Source organism: Pteronotus mesoamericanus, unplaced genomic scaffold, assembly GCF_021234165.1.
Source record: "Pteronotus mesoamericanus isolate MK-2021 breed Mesoamerican mustached bat unplaced genomic scaffold, CSHL_Meso_final contig_221, whole genome shotgun sequence".
Lineage (NCBI taxonomy): Eukaryota > Metazoa > Chordata > Mammalia > Chiroptera > Mormoopidae > Pteronotus > Pteronotus mesoamericanus.
The window spans coordinates 19,670,369-19,683,777 of record NW_026555092.1 but is presented as its reverse complement, the minus strand read 5'-3'; the positions used below and the strand labels follow the sequence as shown (position 1 = coordinate 19,683,777).

The window sequence follows — 13,409 nt, the reverse complement described above, 5'->3', positions numbered from 1 at the left end:
ACACTTTCAAAAGAAAATATGAGATATCATCTTTATAGCATCAGGAAGGGGAAGAATTTCTTAAGCAACATACCAAAAATGCAAAACATAAGTAAATAGGCAGACAAATTGGTAAAATTATGAACTTTTGTTCATCAAAAGAGACATTAAGTAAAAGATATAGATGAACCACAAGTTAGAAGAAAATATTGGAAATATATATAAATCAAAAACCTCCTAAGAATCAATAAAAAACTTAAAAATTCAATAGAAAAATGGACGAAAGACATGAATGGCCATTTTACAGAAAAAGAAACTTAATTGGGTTATGTATTAGTCAACTTGAACTGCCATAACAAAATAACATAGACTGATTTGCTTAAACAACAAATTCTTTTCTCACAGTTCTGGAAGCTGGGAAGTCCAAGAACAAGGTGCTGACAAGGTAGGTTTCATTCTGAGGCTTCTCTCTTGGTTTGTAGGCATACATGATTTCCTTGTGTACTCATATGGCCTCTCCTTTGTGTGCATGGTAGGGGCAGGAGGAGATAGAAAGCAAGCTCTCAGATGTTTCTTTTTATTTTTTTTTACAGTGTAAAATTTTTATATTTAGAATTAGCCAGCTGGACTCAGTTTAGATGATCCCAGTGTTTTTGGCAACATCTAAAGCATCATAATCAGGAGCCAGTCGAACATGTGCCTCCATCAGGCCTGAATCAGGGTGTTGACCTTGGACATGTCAACATCATAGAGCTACTTCACATCCTGTTTGACCTGGTGCTTATTGGTACTGACATCCACAATGAACACAAGTGTATTGTTGTCTTCTATCTTCTTCATGGCTGACTCTAGTCAGCAGGAGCTTGATGATGACATAGTGATCAAGTTTGTGTCTCCCTGGGGCGCTCTTCTGAGCATATTTAGGCTGCCTTCGGAACCACAGTGTCTTTGGCCTTTGGAAGGTGAGTGACATGTCGATCCTATTTTTTTGTGTGGCTATGGGAGACTTTGAACACTGCTTTCTTTGCCTTCAAAGACTTTGCTTTTACTTTTGCTTTGGCTTTGGAAGGGACAGGAACTTCCTTCCTCTATTTTGGAACCATCTTCATGAAAAGTCAGGTGTCTTTTCTTATAAAGGCACTAATCCCATGATAAGGGCCCCATTCTCACTACCTCATCAAACCCTAATTACTTCCCCAACTCCAGATACCATCACACTGGTGGGTAGGGCTTCAACATACAAATTGGGTGGGGAGGACACAATTTAGTCCATAGCAACTTATTTTTACTACCTGATCTCATTAATAAACAAAAAATGTAAATTACTTTTAAAAATGAAATACCATTTTATACTTACTGGGTTATACATAATTGAAACATTTGGTGATATGAATTGTTGGCAAAGATGTGGAGTAACGGAACGCTCATTTACTGCTGGTAGAAATGTAAACTGGAACAAAAAGTTTGGAAAAATAGGTATTTTTTAGTGAAATTGAAAACGCATATACAGTATGTTTCAGCAATTCTGCTCCTAGGTATATACTCTAAAGCACTGGTTTTCAGATTGCTGGATGCAGTCCATTAATAAATTGTGAAATTAATTTTAGTGGTGCTGAAGTATAATTTTCTGAAAGGTAAAATCATGACTCTCATAGAACTACAAAATAAACATATATCAAAAACAGTATTTCTCTTATTAATGAGGGAGCCAGAAAATGTTATAGGAATGTTGTACAAATTTGCTACGAATCAGACATGTTGAAATGAATTTGCTAAGAGAGGCAAAAGTGATTTAATATCCCATAGGTCGATATAATGTAGTGTTTTGGGTATCTTTCCTACAGAGTAGGCAACAATTATTTTAAATATCAATTTTCTTGTAAAATAACTTAGTCAATAGAAAATCAGGGGTCCCTGTGGATTCAAATCCTTCCAGCTTCTGCTAGACAAGGCCCAGGCTAACACTGAAAGGACACCAAGCAATCTCTTTTGCTCATTTCCAAGTCTTTGACAATTTTTTCCTGATAATGAGTCTCTTCTTAGCATTTTTTTTTTTTGGTAATGCAACCAAAAAGAAATAGAAATTTAGTGTATTGCTAGTAGTAAGTATACAATTTTGTGAATACAGTTAATGATAGTTTATAGCTATATATGATGCCAGGTGGGTTCTTGAACATCACCCAGGGACCACTTTGTTAAAGTACATGATTGTCTAACCACTATGCTGTACACCTGAAACTAATACAAAACAATACTGAATATAAATAATTGAAAAAAAATGTTTAAAAACGTTTTGTGAAGTTTTTGTTTCATGTATATTCATTTATATACACACATGTGGTATTATTGGGTTTGATGTAGAATGTTTTTGTTCACTGTGGGCTGGTGTCAAAAGTTTGAAAGCCACTAATGTGACATATGAAGTTCTACGGTGACAAGAACTGGACGTTTTGTTTTCCTTTCCTTCAAAGTAGACATCCATTCACAGCGCTAGGATCTGGTAAATAGAGAGAAGCTACAAATATCACATCGTTGCATTGTACACCTGAAATTGTTATAAATCCATTTTATTTCAATAAAAGCATTAAGTTAAGAAAAATTAGAAGCTCCTTGCCGGATGTTCGGTCTCTGTCTTTCCTTGGCACTGAGGTTCGCTGGCTTCGTTGGATGCCACGAGAATGGAGACTGCGTCGTGGTAGGGAAAGGGCGAGCCCTGGAGGTCCACAGGAAGGAACTGTTGCTTGCAGCTGGCGGTTCGCGGGCGGTTCGCAGCCGAGGGGAATCAAGCGGTAGCCTGCGGCGGCAGCAGCGCGAGCCGCGGAGGCGTAGCAACCCGCGAGCGGAAGAGCACTGCGCACGCGCTGACCGGTCCGGACCGGCGAAGCGAGAGAGGCACCCTTCGCTGAGCCTCGCCTCGCCTCGTCTCCGCCATCAACCGCGCAAGGCTCTGTCATCCCCGCCTTGTCACCCCCACCAGGTTTCCCCCGCCCTCTCCGAGCTGGCGCTGGTCGCGACTGTGCACGCAGAGCTTGAGCAGGCGCCGGCGGGAAGGGGAAGTGGCGGGTAAGAAGGGCCTGTGTTCAGGGTGCATTTATGACGGGGATGGGAATTTGCTCTAGGGCCCTCTCCGGCTCTCGGAAACCCTGAGGAGGAGGAAAAGGAGCCTCTGGATCCGGTTTTCTCCCGCCGCTGAGGCATACCTATGCTAGTCGATGTGTTTCGCCCTCACCCGGGCTTCGTTTGGTCCGGTCCGCTCTCCACCTCCACCGGAGAATGCGAAGGCCCAGGCCCCCCGCCAGTCTGCTATCCCTAGATCTGCCTGAGATGCTTTCCCCGCCTTAGATAGTGCCCGAATGTTTATCCGCCTTCAGTGTCGCAGCAGCTTAAGGGAACTCTCCAGGTCCAGCTCTCAAATCTGGCACAAAGAGCCTCGTGGTTTTGTTTGGACGCTTGCTTGTCCTGGGATTCTTCTTGACACTCTGCTGAAGGAGTTTTCATGGTCTTCGAGGCCACCAAACATAGGTCTTTTTACTTCCTCTGGACTGCTCCACCGTTTCCTAATAATCTGCCTTTCAAGTTTGAGTCTTATGATGCTGGTCTCTTACATCCCTGTGCAGGGTCCCAAAATTATGATCTTTACCTGTGGAAATTCAGTCACACGACGTGCGCCTTTTGAAACGAAGTACACGACTGGTACTGGGATAGTATCAGTAGTTTGTAAAAAGCGTGGTAATAAATTACAACTTTGCCGTCTGCTACCACAGTGGATGGATATTCAGTGAACTCTTTTTAGTAGCAGGCGGCAGCGTTTTAGGCCCAGTGACTGTGCCTGATGCTTTGAAGATACCTTGTAATTAGACCACCGAGGTCAAAACATCTGCTGGCAGGAAGAAATCTAGAACAGAATAAAGGCTGATAGCCAGGTCATGTTTAATAGTATCTGCAGGTCAAATTTCTATGTAGGGATTTATATGCCAGTTAAATGTACTATATTGACATTCTGTAGATACTGATGTGAAGTTTTAGCAGCCACCTTGCAACTCCTCAAATTTCTCAAATTAATTCCTAGGTAATTATGATAATCAGCTTATTTTTACTTTGGTAAGTTTGGATGCAATAAACTTAACCACGTTTTTCTAACATCAGCCCACATGATTCCTGTCTGCCTTATTAGCAATTCTCCTTGATGTTTAAATTACAAAATCTTAGTCATTTTAGATTTCCCCTGTGCTTCATCTCCTTATTTCGTATATTCCCGAATCACATGGTTTCTTTGCTCAAAAAGTAACTTGCATTATGTCTTTGATAATCATTGCACTAACCTTGTGTCCTTGGGAAGCTGAGCTTGTTTCCTTCTTTCTCATTTTGAATAACAATATCTTTTCTCCCAGCCTTTTAATTATTGTGAGAATTCCAGTTGGCATAATGTGTAGAAAAGCTATCAGAGTTAAACAAAAACAACTTATGCTATTGTTATTTCTCATTGTACTCATTAATTTTACAAGCATTTGAAAACCTAATATATGTTAGATTGTATCTGTGAAAGATATTCCCTGCATTTAAGGGGCTGTCTTTCAAGGAACTTTCAGAGAAGAAAGTAGGGAGTAGGGTGATTGAGTGTCTGAAAAGATAGAGTGTGATAAAGGCTATAAAACAGGTAAGTTTAGGGTGAGCACCAAACCCAGAGGAGAAAGGAAAATGGAAGCGTTCTTGAAGGAAATTGTATTTCCTTCAAAGACAGTCTTGAATTATAACAAAGATCCAGAAGGAAATGGTGGGGAAGGGTGCCATGAAAGCGTCACTTTTAGAGAACTGCAAATTGTTAGGTTTTGTTGGAGTATTAAGTTCAAAGAGTATAGGATCTAGGACTGGATAGGTAGACAGAGGTGTGATTTGAAGGGCTTTCTGTGCTAAGGAAAGTGTACAAATGGAAGGATTCCAAGCAGACAGTTGCCCTGATTACAGTTGCTTTTTGTAAGTTCATTCTGGCTGCAATGTGTGCTTTCTTACTGCAGTGTACAAATACTTCTTTCTGTCTTTGTGTCTTTCCTTATTTTCTTTACTGCACCCAGAATGGTTAATGCCCTGTCCTCATAGTTTTTATCATTCAGTATCCATTTCAGGTCAGGCCATTTCTTTTGTAAAGTGTCCTCCAATTATTTTAGACTCCATTACTTATTCCTTTCTCTGAAACCATAGGAATGGTACCACACAATTTAGTCCTTATTTGTTTCATGTGTGTTTCATGTCCCTAAGTAGACTGTAAGATCCTTGAGGATGGGGACTGTTTCATATGTATATGAATACAAGACATGTTAAACACAAAAATATGTTGTTTGATATCTTTCTGTTTTATTTTTCAGGGTAGGACCAGATTATGGGCAGCAGTCCTTTAAATTAATTTGTCATTATCATGGCTAATGAGGGCTGTCCCAAGTCTGGTGATAGTTCTTTTTCATCAGACAAACATGCCCAACTCATCTTGGCCCAGATCAATAAAATGAGGAATGGACAGCATTTCTGTGATGTGCAACTACAAGTTGGGAAAGAAACTTTTAAAGTTCATCGGCTGGTTCTGGCTGCCAGTAGTCCTTACTTTGCCGCTTTGTTCACTGGAGGAATGAAAGAGTCCTCAAAAGATGACGTACAGATTCTAGGAATTGAAGCTGGAATATTTCGAATACTTCTAGATTTCATTTACACAGGTATGTTAGGTAAGCCTGTAGCTTTAAGTGGAGAATGATGCAATCACTCATGTACGGCTACGGAAATTTAATTGATCTTACATATATGGAATGTAATTTGACAATATGTTATTATGAGTCTTTGAAAAGTTGGTATTTTTTGACACTATATTCTTTTTTCTTTTTAGGAATCCTGAGGAACTAATTAGTGATACAGGAACTAATTAGTGAAACATTTCTGTACTGGGATGTTTATAGTAACTTTATTTATAATAGTATGTAATTGAATACAACCTAATTATCCTTCAGTAGGTTATATAGTTAAAAAAATTATGATATATGTATATATAATGGAATATTTTTTAGATCTTGCAAATGATTTAAATATGTACTATCATGGAAGAATGTTTGCAATATATTAAATGAAGAAAATATGAATAGAAATACCACCTCAATTTTGTTTTAAAAAAATCATTTGTGTGTGGGCCTGATTGGTATAGCTCAGTGAGTCAGGCGTCCCACAAACCAAAAGGTTGATGGTTCAATTCCCCATCAGAGCACATGCCAAGGTTGTCTGCCAGACCCCCAGTTGGGGGTGCAGGAAGCAACTGGTGATGTTTCTATCCCTTTCTTTCTTCCTTCCTTACCCTTTCTCTAAAAATAAATGATTTTTGATGTTTCTCTCCCTCTCTTTCACATCGATTGGTTGCCTCTTGCATGCCCCCAACCTGGGGCCTAGCCTGCAACCCAGGCATGTGCCCTGATGGGGAACTGAACTGGCAGCCCCTCAGTTTGCGGGAGGATAACCCACAGAGCCATACCAGTCAGGGCCATTTGTGCGTATTTGCCCACAGGAAAAAGACGAGGATTAATGTTTACCTCCTAGGTGATAGGATATGGAAGATTCTTATTTATCCTTTGTTTTCTGTTTTTCCCCTCAAAATTTTATAATCAACTTGTATTTTAATCAAAACGTTTACTTTTAAAATGTTTTTTGAAGAGTTTTAATGATATGGAAAATCCACACAAAATTATATATAAAGTTATAAGTCTTATATGATATGTAACATAGATAATTATACATGGAAAAAAGATTTGAAAGAAATATAATAAAGTGTTAATAGTATATGTACATGGGAAAATATGTGATTTTCATATTCACTTTTATATTTTTTTACCTTAAAGTTTTTTCTGTAGTGAATACATATTCTTATAATCAGGAAAAAAATAGTTGGAAAACGAAGACTGTTTGGTCTAGTTTGGGGAATACACCATGCCCTCCTTCAAGGAGATAATTATGTGGTCTGATAAAGTGTTTGGTTTTTTTTTTAATTTTATTTTTTTATTTTTAGAGAGAGGGGAAGAGAGGGAGAGAAACATCGATGTTTGTAAGAGATAGATGTGTCGGTTTCCTCTTGTATGCCCCCAGTTAGGGACCTGGCCCACAACCCAGGCCAGTATCCTAACTGGGAATTGAATGAGCGACCTTTGGGTTCACAGGCCGGCACTCAGTCTACTAAGCCACACCAGCCAGGGCAAGTGTTTCTTATTTAATGCATTTTCTTTGTGTTGTTTTTGGAAAATTTCAGAAAATAACTTTTAATTGGAGGATTGTAAAAATGACAATCTACTGAAAGCAGTGCAGCTATATCTATTGGCTAATGTACAAATTAACAAGAGGGGTTCTTGATCTCACTTTTTTTCTTTTTTTAGAGATCTGTATAATTTTTGAACTTTTTATTTTTTATTTTATTTAATTAATTCATTTGTAGACAGAGAGGAAGGGAAAAAGAGAGGGAGAGACATCAGTGTGTGGTTGCCTCTCGCGCGCCCCATACTGGAGACCTGGCCAGCAACCCAGGCATGTGACTTGGACTCATTCCTGCGACCCTTTGGTTTGCAGGCTGGCACTCAGTCCTCTGAGCCACGCCAGCCAGGGTTTGATCTCACTTTTCTAAATGACTTGTGTGAGCTGAAAACTGCTTCATAAATACCCCTACTTGTCATATTTGCAAAGTAGAAATTAACACGTTAATTCAGTGGAATTAGTGTTAAACTACATAAAAACAGAATACCACAAGTTGTCCATTCTGCCACTGTTGTCTGATAGTAGCAAAAAGAAATATGTAGTGAAAGAGAATGTTCATGGCATCATTGTCATATTGCTGGTGATTAGCACTTCCATCAAAGAAATAGAAAGTGGCAAAACCCAGGGAAATAAAAGCTATTGAGTGTATCTAGGGGTAAATAACATTGTGCAATGTTGAGATTTAAGCCTAAAATTGGTATAACAGTTCAGAACAGTGTTTGGCTGCTAGTAAAAGATATAAAGTGGCTTAACAAGATAGGAGTTTATTTTTTCCACAAAAATGAATCCATAGTAATTTCAAGGCTGGTATGGTGGCTTCATGATGTAGTTAGTGTCCCATTATTCTTCTAACATTTTGCTCCACCATCTATAGGTTATAGCCTCTAGCCAAACTCAGTCAAAAATTTAACTTCTATCTGCAAAGGGAGGCTAAAAAAGGTAATTTTCAGCTGGGCACAATTGCCACCCAAAATCAAGTTTCTATTAGTAAAGATGAAAAGAAAATGAATTTTTAGTATTTATTAGTCAGGGAACTTTGTAGTCTTTGATACAATTAGTTTAAAAAAAAAAACATGATCTTTGATTTCACTGGATCAAAAAGGAAATAGCATTTCCTTTTTGAGAGATGTGGGGGTAGTAAAATCTGTTATTCTGTTGATATCTCCTTTGGACTTGTCTACACATTCTTTATTAACCATTTACAGTTCTAATAGGTCTTAACAGATATTCCTCACTTTAGATTTTTATGCACTTTATTTAATATCAAATAACCTTGGATTGTGATCTAGCTCTGCCATTAATTAGCTATATGATACAAGGGATTTCATTTAACTTTAGTCAATTATTCATTCATTCTTACAACAAATATTCATGGATACTTTTGAGTTAGGCACTAGGATATAAAGTAAACAAGACAATCATGGCCTCTGCCTTCACAGAGTTTTCTAGGTAACGCAGATTATATATTTACAAAATAGAAATGAGTTTGTGAGAGCCTCATTTTCCTTATTGTAAAGTGGGGAATTATAAAGCAGCACTTTATAATTCTTGTGAACGATAAATGAGATAAGTTTTAATAATCATAAATGTAAGGGTACGTTTTGTAATCTATAAAATCTTATTCAGTTCGAGGACATTCTTTTTATTACTCTTGGCTTTATCCAGTAGCAGTCATTCACCCCCCTCCCCCTTAGGTCACAACCCATGATCTGATCTTCTCCAAGTTTGTGGTGAGTTCTCATTTTATTCAAGTAAGTCTTATCTTAGTTTTCCCTGAAGCCACTACCATTTACTCCCATGTTGAATTTGACTTCTTATACTTTTGGAGAACCCCCTGTGTGCATTCAACAAACCATATCCTTCCTCTCACCATAATCTCTTTGGCCATTCATTTATTGAAAACAAGTATTTGAGCACTTAGTGTGGGCCAGGCATTGGAAATACAGAAGGGGCAAGCCTCACCCCAACAGACTTTATAAATCTAATTGGGAATACAAATTTTAGGCAAATAGTTTAATGGAGTGAATGGGAATAAAAGGGATAAAGGGAAAATACAAAATTGAATGGAGAGTTTATCTGTATTAGGAAAGAGAATTACAGTTGTTTCTTTTTTCCTTCTAAATATAATTAACTGATGTTGTTCCAAAGTCATTATGTAAATATATGAAAACGAAGTTGTCTGGAAACAAAGTGGTATATATAGTTCCTTAAATGTGAAGTATTAATAACTTCTCATATGTTATAGACTCATGGTTATAACTAATATTAAACATTTGTATGGCACTTTATCATAATTGAAGATAGAGACCCCGTCTTACCTTCCCCAGTGCCTAAGTAAACATTTGGTAAACACAGATAGGCTTATGTTGAAAGCACAGACTTTGGTGTCAGTCCCTACCCTTAACTCACTTAACCATGTGACTTGGGGACAAGTTACTTAAACTTTCTGATTCCGTTTTCATAATACAAAAATAAGAAAAAAATACCTACTCTATGGGGTTGTAGTCAGGGTTAAATGAATGTATAAAGCAATTAATGCTGTGTCTGGTTCATTGTAGGTGTTCCATAAATGTTAGGTATCATTATCATTTAAGTTTTGTGCCCTTTCTATAAATCCTTTGTTGCTTTTTACTTAACAATCAGTGGAATCAAATATAATGTTTTTTTAATATAAGCCAAATGTTTGTTTTTACTTTACTGTACTGGTTATTTTGTCTTCCTGTTTCCCTAGGCATAGTGAACATAAGTGTGAATAATGTCCAGGAGTTGATTGTTGCAGCAGACATGCTACAATTGACTGAAGTTGTTCATCTTTGCTGTGAATTTCTGAAAGGACAAATTGATCCACTGAACTGCATTGGGATCTTTCAGTTCTCTGAGCAAATTGCCTGCCATGATCTTTTGGAATTCACGGAAAACTACATTCATGTCCATTTCTTAGATGTTCAGAGTGGGGAAGAGTTCCTGGCACTTACAAAAGATCAACTGATCAAAATTTTGAGAAGTGAAGAGCTTACCATTGAGGATGAATACCAAGTGTTCTTAGCCGCAATGCAATGGATTCTCAAAGATCTGGGAAAGAGAAAAAAATATGTGGTGGAAGTGCTAGACCCAATTCGATTCCCTTTGTTACCTCCTCAGAGGCTTTTGAAGTATATAGAAGGTAATTTTTTTCTGTTCCATATCAGATTAGTCAATTATCCAGTGGCTTTTTCTGTTTGAAATGTGATAGTGTTTTTATTTTTCAGTTGAATAGCAGACATCTATTGAATGATTACTGTATGCCAAGATACAGACCTTTGTGTTTGTGTGTAGACAGTAGTATTTCCATATTTCTACCTTTTATTTTAATAAAATTCTTATGTACTTTTCTTGAGATTAAATACTAATGGAGATGAGAGTTATAGATAAAATTACTGACTAAGCTTAGATACTGCTGCTTTTGGCAGTACCAATTATTTCAGTGTAAGATTTCCTGGTCACTTTTAAAAAAAATTGATTCCAGCCCTGGCTGGTGTGGTTCAATGGATAGAGTGCTGGCCTGCAAACAAAGGAGTGCCAGTTCGATTCCCAGTCAAGGCACATCCCTAGGTTGTGGGCTGGGTCCCCAGTGGGGGACACATGAGAGGCAACCAAAATTGATGTTTCTCTCTCTCTCTCCCTCTCTCTTTCTTCTTCCTTCCTTTTCTCTCTAAAAATAAATAAATAATTTTATTTAAAAAATTTATTCCAGAGAGAGAAGAAGCGGGGGGGACAGAGAGGGAGAGAAACATTGATAGGTTATCTCCTTCACGCACCCCATCCAGATACCAAACCTGCAACCTACATATGTGCCCTGATCAGAAATCGAACCCACAACCTTTCAGTGCATGGAATGACTGTCCAACCCACTGAGCCACACTAGCCAGGTATCCTGTCACTTTTAAAAAGTCAGCAAAGCCCTGGCCCATGTGGCTCAGTGGGTTGGGTGTCCAGACACATGCCTAGGTTGCTGGTTTGGTTCCTGGTGCAAAAGGCAACCAATCAGTGTTTCTGTCCCACATCAATATTTCTCTCCCTCTCTTCCTCCCTTCCCTTCTCAAATAAAAAAATGAATTAATTAATATAAATAAATTTGTTAAATAAAGCCAGTTATTTTTTTAATAGAAAATAAAGTCAGCAAAATCTAACATTTGAGGGAAATGCATATGCTAAAACCAAAACCTAAACATAACAAATCCTATAAGTCCCCATTATAAAATAAGCTTTATATTGATATGATATCATAGCTCCTAAGTAGCCTTTGAATCGTCTTTAGGTCCTAAACTTTGAAAATACTTTTCACCATAGTATAAAATAGTTTTTATCTTTATAGTAGAAAAAATGATAATATTTAAACTTATTTTTAAAAACTACTTTAGACATGGTTTCAGGATTTGAAGTTTTTACTCTTGTCCTGCAATGAAACTTAGGGTGTGACTGAATTATAAAAGATCTTAAGAATTAAATACACTATTAGAATTAAGAGTGTAATTCTGTGAATTATATTTAATGTGGATTTTAATATTTTCTCCACTATAACTTAACAGTATTAACAGAATTTTGTACGTTTTCTTAGTGACATCTTATTTTAATTCATATATAAATCAATTTTTATTATTCACGGTAGTTATGTTCTATAAAGTTGCCATAAACATTAAATTGGCAAATACCAAGCCATTGTTCCTAGGGGAAACATGGAGTAAATTTTTACAAACCTCTAGTCATGACATTTTTGTCAAATGATCAGTACATAATCCTGTTTTATGTATATTTCTGTCAAAACAACTTATTTTTTATTATATATTGCTGATGCTTTAACTGAACTAATGGCCAAAAGCACTATAACTCATACCTGAGTTCAGCCTATCTAACACCCACATTTTCTGTGTAAGGCCATCACAGCCTTCTGGCACGTAGGAATGCTAGACAGCACTTAAGCATTTTAAACAGCAAAATCACCAACAAAGAACTCAAAAGTGTGAAAAAGATAGCACTAATCTGAAAAGGACTCTCATTTACAGTATGAGAATTGAAACAAAAGATAGAGTATCATCTTGTTCAGTCTCACCTAGGAACATTCATGTCAGGTGATTCACATTTTTTGCCACTCTGTGGCACATCCATGAATGACCAGAAAAGCGCCATGAGTATTGATTTGGGTTACAAATAACATTATAGGGAGTAGATATATTCACAAGTAAGAATCCATAAATCCATGCTTAACCCAAAACAAGAAGAGGGAAATTATCCGTACACATTTTTTGCATGAATCATGTGAGAATTTAGGAGTAGGACAAAAGATTTCATGGTTGAGTTAGGTTTTTTTTCAAGTGCCTTAGATACAGCATGCTAAAGAAAAATTTCTCTGCTAGGAGCAAAGGAATATTCCCCAAAACTGGCGTATCTTCCTACAACTTAGTATTATAATAGCCCAGTCTTGATTTGCTTATTATAAGCATGCCTAATAGTTACCACCTAAAGGTATTTCACTGGAGGAAAACTGCAAAAAATCAAAGGAGAAGTCAGTGGAGGATTTTTTTAAAAAGCAACCGTAAGCCCTGGCCGGGTTGCTCAATTGATTGGAGCATGGTCCCATACACCAAATGGTTGCAGGTTTGATCCCCAGTCCGTGCACATACCTAGGTTGTGGGTTGAATCCTCAGTCAGGATGTGTATAGGAGAGAACCAATCGATGTTTCTCACATTGATGTTTCTCCCTTCCTCCTTCCTTTCCTCTCTCTCTCAATAAAAAATTTAAATAAATAAACATATCTTCAGGTGAGAATAAATTAATAAATAAATGGCAGCCTTAAGATTTTTCAAATTTGAAACTTTTTAATCACATTGGAGAAATGACAATCAATGTAAAAATGTGTTGAGACCCTACCACAAAATTCAGAGATAGCAGAAGCCTTCCTTGTAATGGTTAAATTATGTTATGTGAAATGTGTAGATTTTGCCCTTGGTGTATATTAATACTGTGTTTATTACTGGAACAATTTGGGCAATTAAATATTATTAGCTATATGATAACACACTTATTTCTTGGATTTTAGAGAATTACTTTTTTTAAATGGCACATGGTTTGCCCTGACTGGTGTAGCTCAGTGGGTTGGGCATCATCCCACAAACCAGAA

The 13,409-nt window shown here is 37.3% G+C and overlaps 1 protein-coding gene across 1 annotated transcript in view; it reads left to right on the top strand.

Annotated features, from left to right (window-relative positions):
* Positions 1 to 2,861: 2,861 nt before the first annotated feature.
* IPP (intracisternal A particle-promoted polypeptide) overlaps positions 2,862 to 13,409 on the top strand; it is a 41,024-nt gene continuing 30,476 nt past the window's right edge. The window contains exons 1-3 of the mRNA XM_054572147.1: positions 2,862 to 3,042; positions 5,343 to 5,684; positions 9,983 to 10,414. Of these exons, the coding sequence (XP_054428122.1) occupies positions 5,393 to 5,684; positions 9,983 to 10,414 (724 nt within the window). The 5' untranslated portion in view covers positions 2,862 to 3,042; positions 5,343 to 5,392. The remainder of the gene's footprint in view (positions 3,043 to 5,342; positions 5,685 to 9,982; positions 10,415 to 13,409) is intronic.